Here is a 23,609-nt window from a genome sequence, read left to right on the forward strand (position 1 = left end):
GGACTGTGCACTTTAATGACATGTGAATTGTTTGATTACAAATTAAAAACTGTGAAGCACAGGGCCAAATAAAGGAAAAAAGTATCTTTGCCCCAAACATTATGGAGGGCACTTTATATCGTATGTGGCAGAGTGTGAAACGGGTCCACAATGGAGAAAGAAACAGGCACTTCAGTTAAGTTAATCATTTGGAATAAAGCTGGAGATTTAGAGCACTAAAACAAGTTGCCCATGCATGGTCTTCCCATTCACCTCCATTCGGTCCAAATCCCTCTCAAACATTCATAATCATGAATCTATCTATCAAAGAAGCCTTTTAAATGTACAATTGTATCTGCCTCTACCACTGCCTCAGACAGCTCGTTCCAAAGTTCACCACCCTCTGAGAAAAAGGGGCCTTTCAGGTTCCTTATAAATCTCTCTCTTCTCACTTTGAATCTATGCCCTCTAGTTTTAGACTTCAGTACTCTGGGAAAAGGGCAATGACGAATTACATTATCTACACCCCTCCTGATTTTATAAAGCTCTATTACATTATCTACACCCCTCCTGATTTTATAAACCTCAATAAAGTTCCAGCCTGTCCAGCCTCTTCTTCTAATTCAAGCTTGCCAGCTTCGGTAACATTCTCATGAATCTTTTCTACACTCCTTCCATCTTATTTTCAGCTGGGTGACTAGAGCTGCACACAACACTCCAAGTGTGGTCTCATCAATGTCTTGTAAAGTTGTCACTAATCAGCAAAGTTCAACCAATAATGATCAGCCCCAACATGGCACATCATCCTAAAAGCAGCAAAAAAAAAATGAAAGGCAAGGTCTGGGCTATCTTATTGTAAATAATCTTATTGTAATTTCACATAGTACCTAAACGACATTGAGACCAACTGAATTTTTATTCACAGTTTAAAAGTTGAATGTTCACACTTCCAGGAACCAGATTTTGCTTTCAGGTATGTGTGTTTTAGTCGAAGTATGCTTAATTTCATTTTCACATGAATCAGCAACTGAATACAGTTAATACTTCCTATCAAAAAGGCAAATCAAACCACATTGCAGGAGGAAGAGGGGAAGGTTGGGTGTATCTGCATATCAGATTTAAATGTCATGAGTGATGTGCATCAAGTTGCAAAATAATCTTTCCAATGTTCTAAGTCGTCTTGTAATTTCTTCATTAATAGCTGATAATTTAATTTGTATAGCTGGCCTAGATTATTATCTAATCTAATACCAAGGTATCGGATTGCTTGTGTTTGCCATTTTAATGGTGAACATTGATAGGAAGAGTAAATTGTATTAAAATGAATATCTTCCCAAGGATGCAATACCTATTTAAATCATTACCAATTCCCTAAACAGATAAATTCTTCAATGAACTAAAGAGAATAATAAGGAAATTCTTATGAAAAGGGGGGAAAACCGAGGATAGCGCTAGATAAATTAACAGAATGGTACAAACAAGGGGGCTTACAGCTCCCAAACTTTAAGAATTATTATAGAGCAGCACAATTAAGATATCTATCAGATTTTTATCAAACAAGGGAAAAAGCAGACTGGACCAGATTAGGGCTAGATAAAATAGGAGAGAAGATACCAGAATGTATACTTTATAAGTGGGATGAAAAGCTGGTGCAATATAGATGTTCACCAGTACTGCACTATCTGCTCAACATTTGGAAGAAGATTCATGTAGAAAGGAAAAAAGCAAATTACCAACTACCAAAATTATTATTGATGCAAAATCAACTAATCCCTTTCACAATAGATAACCTTTCCTTTAGAGCAGGGGTGTCAAACTCAAATTCACGGAGGGCCAAAATTAAAAACTTGGACTAAGTCGAGGGCCGAACTAAATATTTATTGAAAATTTTCAACATCTGCATGTTTTCTCTTCTTTCAACATATGTAATGTTAAACTTTAGGATATAACTTTAGGAGGATAATGTTACAGGTCAGGAGTAGGTACCTCAAGTTCACCCTTTGCTTGACCTGAGGGAAACATATTTGGTCCCTGTGGAGATGTAGTCAGCATTCACAGGCTATGTCCATTTTGGCCTGCATCAGGACTCAGCATTTCCTGCTCACTCCTCAGGCTCTAGGCCTCTATTCACCCTCGACCCACCATCCCTCTACCTGACCAGTCCTTTACCCAACCTCTACTCACCCCTCACTCCACTTGCTCTGCCTCTACCCACCCCATCCTTATACACGCCCCTCTACTGCCTCTCCCCTCAATCTGTTCCTCCCTCGAAGATAAACAAAATATAAAAGGGCTACGCTGAACTATATGACTTTAAATATTAATGGAATACATAACCAAATTAAAAGGAAGAAACTACTAAATTTAAATGAATAAATGTATTCCATTAGAAAAAATAACATATAGGTTAAGAAACAATATTGAAATATTCGAACAAGTATAGGAGCCTTACATTAAATACAATAGCGAAAACCTACCGGGGACAAGCATTACCTAAATTGATGGAAGGAGAAGGAAAGAAAAGAATGGACTCAGTAGAATTTCTGATGTATTTTTGTTGAATGACAACATTGTCTGACTGGCTTAATGGAACCTAGATTGTATACCTAAAATGGATGAGAGGGGGGGGTGGGGGGGTGGATTGGGAGGAGGGGGGGGGGGGGAGAAAAAGTCACTGTATATGTGTGAAAAAGAAATAGTGTATATCATGGCTAATGTGATTTATGGTGTGAAAAATAAAAAATTTAAAAAAAAAAATCTGTTCCTCCCTCTACCTGTCCCTCACCCTCTAATCATCCCTCCCTCTAACTGCCCTCGCACCACCATAACTTCCCCTGCCCATTACTCCTCACCTACACCCTCTGCCCACCCTTGCTTACCCACCCACTCAGGCCCAGCGCGCTGCCGATCAGCCTTTGCGGACAGCCACCATCTCTCTCTTCACGTGCAGGGCCGAACCAGCCGTCCCTGGGGTCCGCGCGGGTGCAAGCGCTGAAGGCTGTGGCGACTGGGAGAAGTGCGCTCGCGCTGTGGAAGGGCCATCCGGTGCCAGTCGCGCCGGGCTCACGCTGCCCGGGTGCCGTGCGCAGCCTGCCATGCCCGTCGCGCCGACAGGCAATCACAGGCGCTCGCCCATCCGCCGCACCGCTCGACAGGTGGGAGAAGTGACTGGTTGTGCGGGGAGCCTTCCAACTGGCTTGCCGGCTGATGATATCGACAGACTTCTCGTGTTACAATTTCTCGTGTTACAATGGGGAAGGATGTGCAATGAAGGTGGAGGATGGTGAGGGTGACATTACCAAAAAACAGCATCGGCTCTCGCTGCAGGGCGGGCCACCTCTAATACATTTTTGAAATGATCTTGCGGGCCAAATATAATTATATCACGGGCCAAATTTGGCCAGCGGACCAGAGTTTGACATGTGTGCTTTAGAGAATGGGAGAGAATCAAAAGAATAGAAAATTGTTTTTTGGGAAATAATTTATTATCTTTCGAACAAATGAAGTACAAATATTGCATAACTCACGGTACAATGTTTGCATACCACCAACTGAAAACCTACTTGAAGGACAAATTGGGAAGCAGGCTGAGGTTACCAGAAGGAAGCAGCTTTGAATATGTGATTACAGACACAATGATAATTAAAAGATTTATAACAAACATGTACATCAAGCTGCAAGAGAAAGAGAATGATGAAATAAGCTATAAACCCAAACAAAAGTGGGAACAAGGTCTAAACAAAGAAAAAAATGAAAAATGGGAAAAGCTATGCTCTGGAACTATGAGAAATACAATAATCACAAGGTTACGCATGATACAATATAATTGGTTACACAGGCTATATGCCACGCCCCAAAAGTTAAATAAATGGGATCCAACAGTATCAGATAGATGTTTTCGCTGTAAGAAGGAAACATGAACAACAGTACATGCAATTTGGGCATGTGAGTAAGTGGAAAAGTTTTGGGAAGATCTAAATCAGGTATTAAATAAAATCACAAAAAGCAACATACCAAAAAATCCAGAGATCTTTCTTTTAAGTAATATAAGAAGAAAAGAACTCAGCCTCGATTTGGATGAAGCACAAAAAAGATTTATTATGATAGCCTTAGCAGTAGCAAAAAAATGTATAATGTCAACCTGGAAATCAGAAGAGAGCCTGAGAGTATAGCAATGGTACACAGAAATTAATAAATGTATTCCATTGGAAAAAATAACATATAATTTAACAACTAACGTCACAGTATTCGAACTAATTTGGAAACCGTACATGGAACACAACAAAGGGTCTACCGCAGACCTCCACCCCCTAAAATGACAGAATGAGAAGAAGACGAAATGAACTGACCCAGTGTGCAAAAGTAGATGACACAATTTTCTTGTTTATCTTCATTGTGTGATGACATTGTTTAAAGGGTTTATTGTATTGTATATGTTGAACGTTTAGTGGGTAGGAAGGGGGGGTGGGAAGGAGGGAGGAAAATGGGAGAAAATTGTGACACTGTATATTCAAGAGGGAAATGTTTGTGTGTATTTTGGTTAATATGGTTCATAGTGTGAAAATTTTTTTAAATTTTTAAAAGTTGCAACATAATAATCCTCCAAAACTAATTTCAACATTCATTATTCTGAAATGAAAAGATAGAAAAACATTTCACGCTGTGAAACAAAAATAAATTAGTAATATTACCTGGTGCCTTAACCAAATATATTCGGCACATTTCTGATTTCCTTCTTGCAGCTGCAACAGTACATCATTGAAAAGGTCTTCATTGTTTACAAACTTTATCCAAGCAATACCACTGTAAAATAAATTAAATATTGTCAAAGAAATTGAAAACAGGAACTGCACTAAGTTTTAAAGTCTCAGTACAGACCATACTTAATATTTGTTACTAGGAGAGGTCAGAAAAAATCCTGTTTCAATTCAGATCCAAGTTTATATCAGAACTTTATTCAGTGTTACAGCAGGAGGCAAAAGAACTGACGTTTTCATTTCGAAAAATTGTTCAATGAATTCGGGCTTTGCCAAACAGGCCAAAATTTAATGTATTCTCTCACTGCTCCTGAGATGGTGACTGCGATTGTGAGGAGAGAACGCCAAATACCAGGATGATGTAGGATTGACTTTGAAGAAGTGGTGACATACTTCCAAGTCACAATTGTGTGATATGGACAATAACTTGCAGATGGTGGCTTCCAATGCACCAATGCATGATCTTCTGGATAGTAGAGGTCACAGGCTTGGGTGTGATGTCAAGAGTGACCAATCTAGCAAACTTTTTTTTCCTTGGCTTTCTTGAGTGTCTTTCAAGCTAAACTCATTCAAAAAAATGGAAAATACTTTTTATGATGTTAGAATCCCAACCTCTGCCCCATTTGTATGGTTGGAACAGTTACGTTTCTGGTCAATTGAAATTGCAAAAAAAGTTGATAGCGGAGGCTCAGCAATGCTGAGGTCATTGAAAATCTAGATATACATAGACATAAACATTAGAGATGGCCATTGCATCATTTGGCACAAATGTTTCCATTCACATAACATCCCTGCGCTTACACACTATCCCCACTAGTATTTGTTTTTAACCTTTTCCCTGCAATAGTTCTCATACTGCCTTCCGCAAAGAACTTGTAGTATAGAATTCTATTCTCCACGTGGACTCATTTTAACTTGACTGCCTCATCACTTATATTAAGTGATAATGAAAGATTCTAAGATACCCTCTTTACTGGAACAGAGATATCATACAGAAAACAGAAGTTCCTCAAATATATAAAGGATTTATTGTAATGAGTTGATAAAGGTGAGTTATTTTATCTGGTGATAAGTGATGAGACAGTGTATTCTACATTGTAGATTCTCAATAGTTTTAAATGTCTTCCATTCTGGACCAACTTAAAATGATATCCATTGGAGTGTACAAATTCAGCAAGTCATCAGCTCATTTTTCTTACACCTGAGCTCAATTTTATAATGAGCTTTCCAAAGATGATGTAAAAGAAGGGTGTTTGCAGTGAAGTTTTTCATACCCAGTACTTAATGCCCTTCCATCTAGTATCAACCACTCCTTGCTCTTCCTTTCCAAAATCAAGGTTATTTACACTGGAGGTAACCAGACAGAATACGAGATGTTGTCCCTCCAATTTGTGGGTGATCTCAGTCTGGCAATACATGAAACCATGGACAGATATATCAACAAGGAAATAGGGCGGGGAATGGAAATGGGTGGCCACTGGGAGATCCACACTATTGCGGCCAACAGAGCCAAGGTGCTCAACGAAGAGATCTCCCAGTCTATGTCCAGTCTTGCTGATGTTGAGGAGACCATAATGGGAGTACTGGATACAGTAGATGACCCCTGCAGATTTATTTCAATCATTCCAATCAGATTTTGATATTGCAATATGTATAATTAAATAATTTATACATTTGGTAAAGAAAAAAGTGACCATGACTCCAGTCTACAGCTACACCAAGCAATTAATGCTGATTAATCCCCATTTTATTTGTCTCAAATCTTCAAAACAGACTTTGATAGAATGCAGCCAAATTTCCTAATGCAGACACCTTGACTTCTTTCAGTACCCCATTCAATCTTTTCTATTGAATGCCTTGTAAAATTGCATAAACCAAATCTATCAGTGCTAAAAGGTACAGGAAGCGGGTGGATAATTATGGATAATTATGAGTAGGATCATTTGTCAACATTGAGAGGTTTTTAGGATAAATGACAAATTTATGGAATGCAATTTCAGCCCTTCTCCACCCAACTCAATATAACTTGCTCCAAGGACATCCCCATCTCTCACCTATATTCTTATTTAATGATTATTAGTTATTCAACTTCTTCAACTTAGATTTTGATCTTTTTTTTAGAAACTTTCAGAGTATTTCATTTACTCTTTTATATTTTTTCTCTCTTGAGTGCTGATTTACTTTTTATTAATAATGAAGAAAATAAAGTGAGGAAAAAATCTAACCTGAACTTCTCAGGTCCAAATGCTTCATGAAAAGTAGTAAGTCTTGCTTCTGCTCTTAAAACCTGATCAAATGAATAAAATTAAGAACAAGCAATTCATAATATTTTCCTTGACCAAATGAAGTGTTGAAAAACTTGTTTTATTATACCTCCACCAACCACACAGTTTGCTCCTCAGACAGATGAAGAGATTTTTTATCTTCTTTCTTCAGACTCTACAAAAAGTAGTCTGTTAGTTAATATTTTAAAAAAAACATACAGCAAATCAGGCAAAACGCTTTGCAAACTCACCCGTTTTTTGGCATAATTTAACATTTCCAAAGTTGTTTCAAAAGTTGGCCAAGGAACCTCTATACAATATTTCACAACAAATTGATCATCCTGAGAAGGCAAAGTTATTAAAGACAACCAATTAGAAAAGTCACAAAATATAACCTAGTTTTACTTAGATACTTTAGGCTATTACCTGTATTTTGTGCAAGTCTGCTTTAGCTTCTTCAACTATGTTCTGCCATAATGATAGGTTCACATCACCTAAAGAGACTGCTGCCAGATTCTCCAAAGCTATGTTCAGCTTGACTTTGTACACAAGCTGGAAAAAAGGGTTCCATACTTATTAAAATAGAACATCAGGATACAAATATTAATGAAAGAAGAACTGATTGATCAAATTGCTTACGAGCCCAGAGGACCCCAAAACCCAGCAGCAACAGAAGTTCACCAAGAAAAATGGTTACTTAAACAAAAGTTGCTTTTAATTAACTTTAAACATGAAAACGGGATCAAACTTTAACTTATCACTATTAACTTACTTAACCCCTTTCTAATTCTAAGTGCACGTGCGTGTAATATGTATGCAAGTTTAGAAAAGTTTTGATTTACAGTCCAATCTCACTTCTCATTCCTCCAAGTTCACTGGTTGCAGGCAATTCTTATACTGTGCACAGAATTTAACATTTATAAAGTTCACCAGGCTTTGGTGCTTGAAAGGTAAATGATTACCCCTCAGGAAGGTTCTTGTCAGTTTTCAGAGAGAGATTTGTTGTTCCTGGACACAAACTGATCCCTTCTAATCAGCCACATCAGTGTCTTCCTGAAGAAACTTTCCCCATCAGGGTTTTCCAGATGATAATCTCTTTATTTCAGGTCACCACAGAATGATCCTTTTTGTTTCTCTTATTTCAAATGAAGCATTAGGTAGCCAGTCCTCTCCTCTTGTATGGACTACAAGGTCTTTTGCCCTTACAACCCATCTTCAAAATAGTTTTTTTCCCACAAGCTTGCCAGCTTGTCAGGTTGTAATCCCAGCTGCAGCTGCTGAACTGATTTCTCTCTCCCTCTTGCTCAAAAAAAAGCATGTTTGACCCCCTCTCTGCTTGCAAAACCCAAGTGACCCTCTTAGAACAGCAAGCAGCACTCAGACAGCCTGTGGCTCTGAACCTAATCCTCCAAATTCTTTCATCTGTTGCTTTTCCAAACAACAATCCATTAGTGAAGTCCCTTGTTCACTCTTCAAAGTTTTTGCAAAGGCACTCAGAGCCAGCCTGTCTGGTTTGAGCAGAGCTCCAGTATTTTAAATGAGATCTGTTCTGAAGTGTTTGTATGTGACCTACACTAAAAAACCTGCCCCAATTTTCTCCCAAAAACATATCTATATACAATATAAAAAACAACATATTCTGTCTCAAAATGTATTAGTAGCCACATTTCTTACACGGTCACTTTATTGGGCTTACTCGCAAAACAAAAATACAAGCATAAAGCATTGGAATAAAAGCATGCTATTGATTTAATTAAATATTTATTCATCAGTTGCCTTGGAAATAAAAGTTCTTAGCAGTGAAAATAATAAGAAAGGGAGCTAAATTCTTACTAATTAACCTCGTACAGGTACACGATCTTTATCGGGAACCCTTAGGGGACAGTATGTTCCGAATTTCGGATTTTTCTGGATTTCAGAAAGCCCACCCGAATTGTGCTGCTGGATTCCCCCCCCCCCCACCCCACCCCCTTCCAGTCGCCCAGCCGCCTTCCCCGACCACCGGTCCCTCGGCTGCCTGACTCGCGCTGCCGCCTCTCTCCCCACTTGCCGGATTTTGGAGCTTTCCGGATTTTAGATGTCCGGATAAAGGATCATGTACCTGTATTTAAAAACTACATGGACTTCAATTACTAATTTTAAAAATACCCATTTTACTATTCACAGTTCACCACTGCTTGTATTTTTAATGTGAATGACTTTCTAAAGTTAACATGAACAATAATGGCCTCAGTTCTCTGCTACTATGTGTGAACATTAACAATTTACAATGAAGTAAACTAATCTTAACCCCTGCATTCCCTTGCTTTCTCATTCAACTTCCCTAAATACACGCTTTTCAGTCATCTTCTTCCTTTCTCCTCACTAATTTGTTCTTTTAAATCCAATTGTACAGCTCTGCATTCCAGCAGTCAGACTTACTTCTACATCCAAACCAAATTGTAGAGCAAACTTCTCTGCTTCCTCGAATTTATGTTTGTAGAGCAGGCGACTGAGTCTAAAAACACAGATGATGAAATATGTCAAATCTGTAGACTAATTGTCAGCAAAAACAAGGGGAAAAGAAAAGTTATTTGAAGGCACTTAACAAAATTCTACACTAATACTGCAATATTTCATATTGAAAATAAAAATGGAGAACAGAAGTAAAGCAATCAGAAAAGCATCAAGAGCAATGGACAAAAAGCTTTATTACTCCATGTGCCTAGCAATAATGGGCAGTGATGCTGCTTCCCATCTCCATTAACCTGGGTTTAATCCTATCCTCCAATTCTGTCTGTGTGGAGTTTGCACGTTCTTTGTGCAAGATCCTCAAGAAGCTCCAGTTTTTTCCCACATGTCAAAGACATCACAGGTTAGTTGCCACCAGTAATTTGGTTCTAGTGTATGTTGGATGGGAAAATAGGTTACAGAAAGTTGCGGGGTGGGGGCGGGGGGGTGTGGGTGTGTGCATGGAGAGAAATAGTACTGCTCAGTGAACTGCCTTGGACTCGATAGTCTAACTGACCTCCCTCTATGTCATAACAAAATATGGAGAGGCCAAAATTTGATGTGTCTTCCTTATTGTATCGGCATCCTTTTGTTTGTGCTTCAGATACTATCACACCCAATATTTTATTCTTCTTATTCGAGGAAAGATACAAAGAGGAAGACCCAAGCATTCTAAAAACCAGAGGTGATTTTGCTTTTTCATTATTCATTCGTGCATGAAACTCCATTTGCCAACTCACTCAATCTATCTACATAGGTCTCTCCCAGTGGCCAACCATTTCAATTCTGTGCCCCATTCCCATGCTAACATATCTGTCCATGGCCTTATAAATGATCATAAATGACCATCCATAAATTGGAGGAGCAACACCTAATTTTCTTCCTGGGCACTCTCCAACCAGATGGCGTTAATATAAACTTCTCCGGGGTTTCTGCTAGCCTACTTCCTGTTCTCCCTATTTCCTGTCTTCTTTCCTCCAGCTCCCCAACCCTTTCCCTCTCTATTAACAGAGCCATTCCCCTCCCCCTGTTTATTGGTATGCCCTCCCTGCCTTATCCACCTATTACCTCCTGCCTGTGGGACATTGAATCTACCTCTGCCCCTTTCCCTTACTACTTTGTTCAGTCACTTGCTATATTTTTACACTATTTGACCTGCTGAGTTTCTCCGGCATTGTGTTTTTACTTCAATCACAGTGCCCGCAATCTTTTGTGTTTTACTCCTATCTATATAGGTCTGTAGCCTCTGTATTCTCCTCACAATTTGTTAACTATCTATTTATGTTATTGCCCAAAATGCGGTCATATATTCTCTTTCAGTCAATGAAACCACGAAACCTGCAAATCTCACTGCTTTCACAGCACTCCAGTAGGAGAAGTTAAGCAGATAGGACCTGTACCTAAGAAATTTGCACAGGAAATAGCAATTAAAGTGGTAGAAATAAAGAGAATGTAAAATTCAGTCAAATTATGATCGTGGTTATCTAATGCTGCTTCCACGATGGGGTCTTTAGATAACCATTACATGATACCACGTCTACTAAGCCTGCTCTCCGGTTGGTTTAAAAAAAAGGTGATGAGTATTCAAGGGCAGGAGAAGGGATAAGAGGGAAGTGAGGGTAAGGAAAAGGAAGAGAAGAGACAAAAATCACAGGAGTGGAAGGATGCAAGTGTGAGGAGTGGATGGGAAACAATGAAAGAGAGACCTAACAGCAGCACCTGATCAATCATAAAAGTACCAAAGAAGGTCTAAAGGGCCATGGGTTCAACAGATCAAAGGAAAAAGATGAACCTGGCTATTTGTTTTTCATTTCTCTATTAGTGTTCTAATTAATGATTAATTTATTAAAGATAGTTTTATGGACAATGATCATTTCTATATTAGTCATTTTTGTTCATACCTGTTTTCTGGCAGTGCTTCTGTTAAACATCTCACAGCAATTGTGGAAACGACTCCTTCAGGTGAACTACAATTTTGAAGGTATGAAATAACTACATGTAAATAACTGTATTCCATTTCTTTTGACAAAACTTTAAAATAATTATATACAATAAAAAGCAAAAATTACCAAGAATTATATACAAAAACATTGATGTGTGTACATTTAGACAACTGCTAAAATACAATAGACATAATATTTCTATTGGCAAATATTTTCCTACCTTTTCTGATTTTCATAAAGTCCTTCCAAAATGTATATGGTGTCCTATATCAGAAACAGGACAGTACAAATCAATTACCAAAGCTTTGTCTTGATGAGTTTACTCTAACAAAGTACGTGAACTTCAATATAGTCATGAAGTAACATGTTATGGATAAGTTTCTTCAAAGCCACCTGATTTGGACCGAATTTGTGTTGTTCCAATGGTAGGAGGGCATGGAGTCAAAAGCAAAACAATCAAATAGATAAACTACATTAGCATTATTTACTGACATTATTCTGTAATAATGCAGTTATAGGGGAAAAAAACTTGGTAAAATTATATAAAAAAAATATAAAAGTTAAGGCTTTGCAATCAACAAGGCAAAATATAGTTCAATTGTATGATATATTAACTGCAAACAAATCCATTATAAAGAATTCATTTGTAAGCAGAAAACAAAAGTTCTTAATTCAAAGTGAAAAGATGTTTCCATGATATATTCGTAATCACCTCTTACCTGACCAACATCTGTTTGAACCAGAGCTGAAACATTTGCCACCTCTAAAGAATACAGTAGCTTCATTGTAGGAAATGAGTATACCAAGAGATTTCTCATCTGTAAACAATCATAGAGCTATATTTATATTTCGTTCCCAAAACTGAAGGCAAGAACTTGGCTGAAATTAGTTCTAGCCTCAATTCACTCCATGATTTTAGAAAACATTTTTTCCAGATATTTAACATTTAAAATTAATAAATTTAGGTTTATGTTTAATGCAAATAAGAGTTCACAAAGCCACAATCAAACATCAGTTAATAATTAGGAAATGTATGTAAAAACTAAAATAACCTCTTTGTTCACAGGTACTGTCAAAGCCACAAGTTTCAAGTTAGCAATTCCATGCCTACAAAGAGATAAAAAATTAAATGAAAAACAGTAACTGAAAGAGGCAAATACTTGTATGGTTGAAGTTTGGGTTTTAATGGCAGAGCACACGCACACAAAAACACGGGCACATCTCTTGCATCAGCAAATTGACCCTTTCATAGGAGGTCTTGCCAACAAAATGAGATGAAAATGGGCAAGAATGATGTTTACAGAAAGTGTAAGCAATATGCATGATTCAGTGCGACTGACAATTTAAGTAAAGCTGTTCTTTAAACAAATCTAGAGATAACACAGGGAAAACTGCATCTGCTTGTTCTTTTCAACTCCTTAAATTTCCAGCAAAAATTAAATCATGGAGCTAATAACTGTAACAAACATTTTCTTCCAAATTGGTGAAATATTAAAGTAAAATACAGCAGGATTTATGTAATTAGGAGTAAATGCTGTTTATAATTCTTCCAATAATTCCAACTATACAAAGAAAAATATTTAATGTTACAAAATTGATTAACTGAATGGAAAAGTCTCAAATGATAAAGGGATCACATAAGCACCAGCACAATCTTTTTCTTACTTGGTTGTAGCAGAAGAATCCCCTTCTGCAGTCATGAAAAAATCTTGGATCTGAACAGTGGGCCAAGACCAGATCATAACAAGAACACAGGAATCCCACACACTGAGAAAATACTGAGAGAAACAGAAAGTTACAATTTAAAGGAAAGGTGAAAATAGTAAAGATTAAACATTACATTTTTTCTGTATCAAATTAAACTCACAGCATCATCCAGGATAAATATTGTATTCCCAAGGATTTGACATTTTTTAACTCCTAAATTTAGAAAAAAAAGTAACTTGTTACAACATTGTGTCACAACATCATGATTAAAAAGTATGAAAGAGCATTATAAACTCACTGAATAATTAATTTTTCCTTCCTCCCCTGCTCCAATCAAAAAAGACAACTAATTTCAATACCATCCTCATGGTTGCATACTAGTTTTCACCTTCAACTTCTTTGATTTCACTTCTTACTGTAACAATATTAATATTTGGGGAGAATTTATAAGATTTAGAGTAGGTCACATACATACACACATTTTAAAACAGATCTTATTTGAAAGACTGAAAAATTCACATTGCAGGATCTCTGGAGAATGTAAGCACCTTTCACAAGTAAGTGTTACTTGAACTGACATCATAAAATGCTTGACCATTGTCTTGCTGGAGTCCTGCTGTCTATCAGTACCCTTTCTGCAAAGTGCTCATAGAAAGGTCACTCCTAGATTTTGTTTATCTAAGAGATGGGAACAGAAGAAAGAACTCCTGTTGTTTTGCTCAGGAAGGTGGGGGTATTGCAAGACATGAGTCACATGATCTCTGTGGAGTTTCAGTTGGAAGAGAGGGAGAGAGTTAACAGCTCAGTCAGTCAGTGTGTGGGACACTGACAAGTAACTGAAAAGTACAATCCAGGGAACACTGTTTGAAACTGATGAAAGCAAGTTCCAGAGCAGTAGATGGCTAGAAGTGCTATCTGTCTGATGTTTCTCTTGAAATAGAGGAAGGAATGGAACTCTGTGGTAGCTTGAAGAAAGAGGTTACCATCGAGAAGACCCTGATGGGGCGAGTTTCATCAGCGACACCCTGAGGTGACTAGTGGTGGTACCTTAGTTGTGGAAATCCTGGAGCAACAAATATCTCTCTCTGCAAACCCTACAAGAACCTTCCTGAGCGATAAACATTTACCTTTCAAGCACCAAGCCTGGTGAACTTTATACATGTTAAATTCTGTGCACAGTATGGTGATTGCCTGCAACCAGAGAACTTGGAAGATGGAGAAGTACATCGAACTGTGAACCGAAGAACATTTCTTGAACTTACACGCACATTCCATACATGTGCGCTTAGGGGGTTATTTGGGTTAGTTAGGTATAGAGTTAAGTTAATGTTTGCTTCTATTTTCATGTTTGAAGTTGATTAAAAATAACTTTTGTTTTGAAAGCACTTGTCTTGGTGCTGGGTTTTGGGGTCCTTTGGGCTCATAACATTACAAGCATTAAATTGCATTTCTGTATTACTTCTAATCTCAATTTGATCATCAGAGGAACTCAAGAAAGTCCCAAGAAGTTGGCACACAATAGATATGCTACATATAGCCCAAAATCCATACATATTAAAAAATAAAGGAGGCTGAGATGTTTTTCCACCTTGAGTTACACAGTAGAGCAGGTCCTGCATTACTTCACAAAGCACACCATCTAATATGCCTCGTATACTTTACTGCATATGAATTCCACTAGGGTGTTGGGCTTTAAAAGACACATGACCCACCAAATGCAGATAAAACATAACAGCAACGATGAACACAGTGTTGTGAGGGGAGATGGAGAGAAAAGGAGAGAGCTACAGGAGGGGAGACAGAGAGATGAGGGAAAGAGAGAGACTGAGAAAGAGGGTTAACAGAAATAGGAAGTCAATATTGATACCGTCTAGTTAGAACAGCTGAGACTGAATACAAGATGTTCCTCCAATATGTGGGTGGCTTCTATTTGGCAGTACATAAGGCAATGGACAGACACATCAGTGTGGAAATGGTGTGAGGAATTAAAGTGATTGGCCACTGGGAGGTCCTTGCTGTAGTAAGGAAGAGCAAAAGTGCACATCAAAATAATCTTCGAGTCTGTGTCCTGTCTCCTCAATGTTTGAGCTGCACTGGAAGCAGCTGGTGCAATAAATGACTTCTACATATTCACTCCCCACACCCTCCATTCCTTCTCCAGAGAGCTATCTTTCTTAGCCCACTTCCCCTCTCGCTTCTCAGCTTCTTTCTCTTCGAGCATTCCATTTTGTTCCACCTATTACTTCTTACCTGTTGGCATATGTTTCTCCCTCTTTCCCCAGCTTTTAATTCAGGTGCCCGAATGATTATCAACAATCCCAATGAAGGGCTCAGGCCTGAAACATCAAATGCTTTTTACTTCCTTAGCGTACTGGATGACCTGCTGACTCTCTCCAGCACTTTCCTGTACAGGAATAGGAGGGAAGCTTCGTGCACTTGAATTGGGAAGGGTTAGGCAGGTAGTGGAGTTGGGGTGTGGCAGAGCCATCAAAGGCGACATTGTCTCACCAAAAATTAATGAAAATTTTACAATGGGCAGAGAGCCAGGAAAGAATGCCTGATAGATAGGATGTCCAGTATGTTACAATATTTCTTTCTGATGACAACAGCCATTGCACACACTCACAGGCATATTAGTGTTGCATGCAGATTTTGCATCTTGGAAATCCTATCATGTTTTGCTTTGTCTTTGCAGTATAATTACAGAGGCTTGAGGTGATCACTTCAACAGAAGAAGAAATCAATACGTTGAATTAACAATTTCAATCTAATCTATTTTAACAAAAGCTAATTATTTAGCCATAAAACATGTTCATTAACTAATTGTGATGACTTTGAGAAAGGAAGACAAATCCCAACATTAGCTAATAGCCCCACTTTGATTTATTAAAGTGCAAGAGGACAAAAAGAAACAGAAACCAGGAAGTAGTCTTGACAACTATGCATCAAGTTCACCCTGGAGAACAGAGATTTATAATTAATAGTAAAATTGAGATTACAAGGAACATATTAAGAGGACAATGGTAATAATACTAATAGCACAATATAAAAATACAATGGTGAGTAAAATATTTTAGCAAATTAATTATAAACATAAACATTTTTCAAACTGATATTCACAATGTACCTTTCATTAAGGATGAATCAACTACGTTACTAGACTCCAATCCCTTGATACCATTCATGTTCCATGTTGACAACACACAGTCACCTGTACCCTAAAGCACAATATAACATGAACAAAATAATCTCTGTGGTGGAAATCCAAAACAGCAAAAGAAAATAAAGCCACAAAATTTGGCTTTATTAATATGTTAGTAATGAATCCAGAAAGATTATTCATGCTTTTCATTTACATATTCAGATGGTGGAGTTTTCATGCCCTTACGTACCATGTATGGCTAGTGCAAACAAATATTTACTGCATCTATATATTTTATATATGACAAACTTTCATACTTCTTGGTGTAAAATATAATGGGTTTTGGAGATTTAACCTGGGAATGCCATTGCAGAGACTCTGGTAGTTTGTGAGCCATTGGTGGAGGGATCAAATGTTTAGCATAATATGTGGGTTATATAAAATCTCTTCTTGCTTATGGAGATTACTGTGGTGAATGTCTGCCAAGCTGCCTGTCTCCCCTCTGGCAGGCCTTGCTGTACTAACATTGGCTGTGCATTATCTCTACTGTTAAGGACACTCCCCTTGGGTATAACTGTGAATGCACCTATTGTCTTTCTTTATTGTACCATGAGTTTCTGCTAATAAAAGCAATGATTATTGTTTGACCACATCGTCTTTGCCCACTTCATCAACTGGCACTTCAATTTTATTAGCAGAAATGGATGCAGCACTCAAGCCAAAGCGGCTGATAATTGACCAGTCTGCCCCGAGGGCCAGAGAAATTTTCAACCACTGGATTGCTTGTTTCCATTACTATATGGCTTGAAACAAGGTAGTCGATGAGGCGATACAGTGGGCCCACCTGAACTGAGATTCCTTTCGCCGTAACGCAAGGAGCTACCACTCTGGCTCTAGCCCGGGCACGTCTGACTGCTTGCTATGCAGCGCCACGGAATGTGGTGCTTGCTCGACACCAGAAACCCGGGGAAAGTGATGCTGCCTATGCACTGCCCCTTGACTCACTGGCAAACGAATGTGATGTCAGGGCAGTCAATGTGCAACAACACTGCAATGCCTTGAAGCTGGATGCTTTTGTCAACAGGATTGACTCAAGTTACATCCGACAGAGGCTGCTGGAAGACGGAGCCCTTAACCTACGACTGGGCAGTCACTCTAGCCAAAACACTGAGAAGTGTCATGCGGTTCAGTGAAATGCTAGAAACCGAAAAGGAAACATCCAGGAGTGCTGGAACCCCGAAGGAAAGAAAAGGGTGAACTCCTGAAAAATGCTACTTCTGTGATAAGAGCTGGCACCCCAGACAGAAGTGCCCAGCTCGATTTACTACCTGCAGCTATTGTGGAAATCTCAGCCACTTCGCTAAAGCGTGTAAGGTGAAAAGTACTCCCACTGATAAGAAGAAGAGAAGCACCAAGAAAATGCTTCCTGGAGCTGCAGGAATGAAAGACAACTGTGAAAAGGGGGAATCTTCAGACGAGCAGGCTGAATCGACTTCAAGTGATGGCAAGGTGAGATCCCCTGTGATAGCTCAATTGACTGTAAAGCTTGGGGGATGTTAGGGACTGGAACGGTCAACTATGAAGGGGGAGGTGAATGGTGAGACTCTTGATTGTCTAATAGACTCGAGGAGTACTGACAGCTACATCCACGAGAAAGTTGCCAGAGCCTTAAATTTGCGGAGATATCCAGCAAACCGAAAGATATCGATGGCTTGCAGTGAACTTACAAAAACTGTACGGGACAAGTGTAAAGTTACTTTAAATTTGCAGGGACATTGCTTTGCTGATGTGTGGCTCTTTATTATGCCGGAGCTCTGCGCCCTGTGTTACTGGGGTTAGATATTCAATCTCAGATGAACAGTGTACTGTTAAATTTCAGTGGGCCACTCCCCACACTTACCATCCCCCGTGCTAGTTACTGTGGTCTGTCCGCATTAAAGATCAAAACTCCTTCCCTTTTCAGTGATTTATCCCCTGAGTGTCAGCCGATTGCCACTAAGAGCCGTTCTTACAGCAAAGAGGATTGTGAATTTATCAAAGAGGAGACCCAGAGACTGCTTAAAGAGGGAGTAATTGAACCTAGTAAGAGTCCGTGGTGGGCCCAAGTGGTAGTTGTGAAAAATAACACTAAGAGACAACTGGCTATTGACCACACATCAATGAAATGATTAATCAGATAGCGCAATACAAAGTGTACTTCACTATTGACCTCAAAGCAACTTATCCCCATTAACCAAATCCCCATTAAGAAAAGGGAACGGCCCTATATGGCTTTTGAGGCTGATGGAGTTATATCAGTTTAAAAGGGTACCTTTTGGGGTCACTTCAGAGGGAAATGGATAAGATAAGATTGTTAGGACGTATGAGTTATCCCTATCTGCATAATGCCACTATCTGTAGGAAAACACAGGCTGAAAAAGAAATTTTTAGCAACAGCTAAAGAACTCAACCTTACATTTAACGAGGGCAAATGTGTGTTCACGCGACAGAGCTACCCATTCTGAGCTACATTGTCCGCAAGGGTAAAATCCACCCCGACCTGGAAAGAATGGCCCTCCCTTAAGAAGTTACCATCCCGGGGGGGTCACGTGATGGAGTAGTGGCCGGACGGTGAACTCCAGCCCTCTCCAGAAAAGTCGGGAAAAACAAGAGAAAACACAAAGGCACAGAAATAAAAGTTACAGAAAAGTGAGTATAAAGGTGGAAAGAAGATGGCGACAAAAAAAGAAAAATCGAAAGCAACGGCAAGAAGAGAGGAAGAGAAGACAAAGGAGGAAAAAGGTGAAGGCCTTACCTGTCCGAAGAGGCCCGCTGCGGAGAGAGAAACCCGCTCCCTCAGGTCGGTAAATAATGGACTACAAAAATGGCTCGCAGAGCCGAGTAAAAGTGCGCGATGCGAATGAAAAAAAACACACCGACGGGAGGGGGGACCAGCTGGGGAGTCGATCTCCACAGCCGGCAACGACAGCTGCAGAACACCTGCAGCAAGAAGAGACCACAGAAGACAATAGAAACAAGAAAGAAGAGGAGGAAAGGGCAACAAAGAAACAACAGATGGTCAACCCAGAGGAAGAAGAAGAGGAAGAGTATGGTGAAATAGAAGAAGAAAAGATAGGCAAGGTAAAGGATATACTTGCTCTTATTAAAGGATACATGGAGTCATTTAAAGAATGGCAAACACAGGAATTTAAGGATTTAAGAAAAAGAATAAACAACACAGAAGAGAAAATAAATAAAATGGAGATGACCTTAACAGAAATGGGAAAAAAAATGGACAAGATGGAAGAGCGGGCAGTAGCAGCAGAAATGGAGGTAGAAGACTTAAAAAAGAAATTGGAGAAATCTAATAAAAAAACTAAAGAGACACAAGAACTACTAGCTCAAAAAATAGATACAATGGAAAACCATAACAGAAGAAATAACATAAAGATAGTGGGCCTTAAGGAAGATGAAGAAGGCAAGAATATGAGGGAGTTTATAAAAGAGTGGATCCCTAAGACCCTAGGATGTCCAGAACTACAGCATGAAATGGAAATAGAAAGGGCACATAGAGTATTGGCCTCTAAACCACAACCACAACAAAAACCAAGATCTATTGTAGTAAAATTCCTAAGATATACTACAAGAGAAAAGGTACTGGAGAAGACAATGGAAAAAGTAAGAGAGGGCAACAAACCACTGGAGTATAAAGGGCAAAAAATCTTCATTTATCCAGATATAAGTTTTGAACTCCTAAAGAAGAGAAAAGAGTTCAATACAGCAAAGGCGATTTTATGGAAGAAAGGGTATAAATTTATACTAAAGCATCCAGCGGTATTGAAAATATTTATTCCAGGACAACAAAACAGACTATTCTCGGATCCAGAAGAAGCACGAAAATTTGCAGAACAATTACAAAAATAGACTGAGGGAGGAAGACGGGTAATGAGAGTTAAAATGATCACGATTGATATGTATGTGGGTAAAGACAAAAATAGACTGAGGGATGAAGACGGGTAATGAGAGTAAAAATGATCACGATTGATATGTATGCGGGTAAAGAGGTATAAGAGTGAATAGAGACAATGAGCATACATGAATGTATCTGTACTTAGAGGAAAATATAGATAGTATAGACAAGAATTAATAAGGGAAGGTAATGGAATAGAGAGAATAAGGAGGGAATTAAAAGAGTGACCTTTGTGACATATGAAAAGTGAAATCTTTTCTGGGGGAGACGGGGTGGGGGGAAATAGCGGTCACTGCAAAATCAGTTGACGCTTGCGAGTGGATTCGCAAATCCAAATGGAGAGGGGAGATGTGGTTGTCCGACAAGGGATAAAGGACAACTCAGGAGGTGAAGGGGAGATTGGGGATAAATAAGATAGAAATAGGAGAATAAGGAAAATGTTAGATGTTGTAGGAATGTTGTCTTATAAAGAGTTGAAAATAAGAAAACAGAAATGGAAAAGGAGGAAAGGTAATGATGGAAAAACGGAAAGAGAAGATAAACAAAATATAAAAGGGCTACGCTGAACTATATGTCTTTAAATATTAATGGAATACATAACCAAATTAAAAGGAAGAAACTACCAAATTTAAATGAATAAATGTATTCCATTAGAAAAAATAACATATTGGTTAAGAAATAATATTGAAATATTCGAACAAGTATAGGAGCCTTACATTAAATACAATAGCGAAAACCTACCCGGGACAAACATTACCTAAGTTGATGGAAGGAGAAGGAAAGAAAAGAATGGACTCAGTAGAATTTCTGGTGTAATTTTGTTGAATGACAACATTGTCTGACTGGCTTAATGCAACCTAGATTGTATACCTAAAATGGATGAGAGGGGGGGGTGGGGGGGTGGTTTGGGAGGAAAGGGGGGGGAGAAAAAGTCACTGTATATGTGTGAAAAAGAAATAGTGTATATCATGGCTAATGTGATTTATGGTGTGAAAAATAAAAAAAAAAAAAAAGAAGTTACCATCCCCAGACTCAGCAAAAGCCCTTAAAAGGTGCATGGGATTCTTTCCCTGCAACTGCAAATGGGTTCGGGACTACGCCACGAAGGCACATCCTCTGTTTGACACTAAATATTTTCCTCCCTCTCCAATGGCCTTGAAGGCTTTTGAGAGAATTAAAGCTGATATTGCAATTTCTCCATTGACGAGGATGTCCCATTTCAAGTGAAAACTGATGCCTCAGATTGTGCCTTAGCAAGAACCCTTAATCAAAAGGACAGACCTGAGGCATTCTTCTCCCGCACGTTTCACAGACCTGAACTTAAATATCCTGCCATTGTATAAGAAGCCCAGGCTATGATTGAAGCTGTTCGCTACTCGAGACACTTTCTAGCCGGCAGAAAATTTACTCTGGTCACTGATCAGAAATCTGTAGCCTACATGTTCAGTATTAAACACAAAAGTAAAATCAAGAACGATAAGATGGCACTATCTGCTGATGGTGCTCATCTGGAGGGGCTAAAAGAGATCCATAGCAGACTGTGCCACCCAGGAGTCATGACATTCTTCCATTACATAAGGACTAACAACCTTCCTTACTCTCTGGAAGTCAGGAAACTAACTAAAAGCTGTCCTGTTTGCGCAGAATGCAAACCGCAATACTTCAAAGCTCCGGAGGCCGCTCTCATCAAGGCAACCTGACCTTTTGAGAGGATTAGCTTAGATTTTAAAGGGCCGATACCTTCCAACAACAAAAATATATTTTTCCTTACTGTAATTGATGAATATTCCAGGTTTCCCTTTGCGATACCCTGCCCTGACGTCTCATCAGAGTCTGTCATTAAGTCACTTGACAGAATTTTTAGCATTTTTGGTTTTTCCAATTACATTCATACCAATAGGGGCTAAGCAAGCATTCATGAGCGCAGAACTGCGGCCAGCCCTGCTACGAAAGGGGATTACCACCAGCCGTACCACGAGCTACAACCCACAGGGCAATGGGCAGGTCGAAAGGGCTAATGCTACAGTCTGGAAGACTGTTAATCTTGCTTTAAAAGCACATGGTTACCCTGTTACCCGGTGGCAGGAGGTGCTGCCTGAGGCGCTACATTCTATTTGGTCTTTATTGTGTACTGCAACAAATCAAACACCTTATGAATGCATGTTTGCCTTTCCTAGGAAATCAAGAACTGTGATGGACTGGCCAGCCTGTTTATCTGAGCTTGGAACCGTGCTGCTGAAGAGCCACGCTCGAGTGCGTAAAACAGGCCCCCTAGTCCAACCAGTTCAGCTATTGCATACTAACCCCAACTACGCTCATGTTAGATTCCCAGATGGGAGTACTGACACTGTACCCCTAAGAGATCTGCCCTCACCTGGTTCGCCCTTTCCTTGCACCCTTACTCAGAGTGAGCCTGAGAGGTTGGACTCACCCCCCCAGCCTGTGACCCCTAGTAAGCTTTCAGCTGGCCATGCTGAGGCTCCACTGCCTCACGCTGGCGATTCTGGAGTGGGTCCAGAAGTCAGTCCTTCCCACATGACAGACCCAGGAACTGTACCAGTTCCCAAGGTTGCAAAGGAGCCACCTGTTTTGAGAAGAAACACCAGAATTTATAAACAACCTGATAGGCTGACATATTCATAAAACATCTCATTATATTTCGATTGCTTGCTAGATACTGGCGTATTTTGGCTATTAGAGTATTCTCAATGCCAAACATATATCGCTTGCCTCAGTCTTTCCTAGCAGCTGTCCTTTTGATTTTAACCCTTCTTCTACAGGGGGGAGACTGTGGTGAATGTCTGCCAAGCTGCCTGTCCCCCCTCTGGCGAGCCTTGCTGAACTAACATTGGCTGTGCATTATCTCTACTGTTAATGACACTCCCCTTGGATATAACTGTACATGCACCTATTGTCTTTCATTATTGTTCCATGAGTTTCTGCTAATAAAAGCCATGATTATTGTTTGACCACATCGTCTTTGTCTACTTCATCAACTGGCACTTCAGTTACAACACCTTTCTGATGTAGCAATGGGCAACAAACTGATATTACTAAATAGAAATGGTAGCAACAGCTGGAGGTTAGGAATATGAGTGGCAGTGATTTTGATCATCGTTTTCAGTGAGGACAAATAACAATTTGAGTTTATGGTCTTTCAAATAGTAATTTCAGGGAAAATAGGGTGACTAAAATGTGAATATTTAAATGAGATTAAATTAGAAATATCATTTTACAGACCAACTAGGTTTAAGATCACACCATATTAATTCTGGGTTAATATTAATTAACATTTGTCACAGTAATCCAAAGTTATTTGGAGAGGGTTATTACAGTAGAAAAACGAGTATTCATGCAAATAAAAACATTCCCCAAAAA

The 23,609-nt window shown here is 39.1% G+C and overlaps 1 protein-coding gene across 1 annotated transcript in view; it reads right to left on the reverse strand.

The window, feature by feature from the left end:
• Positions 1-23,609, reverse strand: part of kntc1 (kinetochore associated 1) — a 207,699-nt gene that overhangs the window by 153,102 nt on the left and 30,988 nt on the right. Inside the window, exons 9-21 of the mRNA XM_069933231.1 lie at positions 16,268-16,358; positions 13,301-13,353; positions 13,099-13,211; positions 12,486-12,540; positions 12,153-12,251; positions 11,654-11,697; positions 11,392-11,457; positions 9,422-9,497; positions 7,427-7,552; positions 7,252-7,341; positions 7,110-7,175; positions 6,962-7,023; positions 4,671-4,782 (exon numbers count right to left, since the gene is read on the reverse strand). Coding sequence (XP_069789332.1) covers positions 4,671-4,782; positions 6,962-7,023; positions 7,110-7,175; positions 7,252-7,341; positions 7,427-7,552; positions 9,422-9,497; positions 11,392-11,457; positions 11,654-11,697; positions 12,153-12,251; positions 12,486-12,540; positions 13,099-13,211; positions 13,301-13,353; positions 16,268-16,358 — 1,053 coding nt within the window. The remainder of the gene's footprint in view (positions 1-4,670; positions 4,783-6,961; positions 7,024-7,109; positions 7,176-7,251; positions 7,342-7,426; positions 7,553-9,421; positions 9,498-11,391; positions 11,458-11,653; positions 11,698-12,152; positions 12,252-12,485; positions 12,541-13,098; positions 13,212-13,300; positions 13,354-16,267; positions 16,359-23,609) is intronic.

Source organism: Narcine bancroftii, chromosome 4, assembly GCF_036971445.1.
Source record: "Narcine bancroftii isolate sNarBan1 chromosome 4, sNarBan1.hap1, whole genome shotgun sequence".
Lineage (NCBI taxonomy): Eukaryota > Metazoa > Chordata > Chondrichthyes > Torpediniformes > Narcinidae > Narcine > Narcine bancroftii.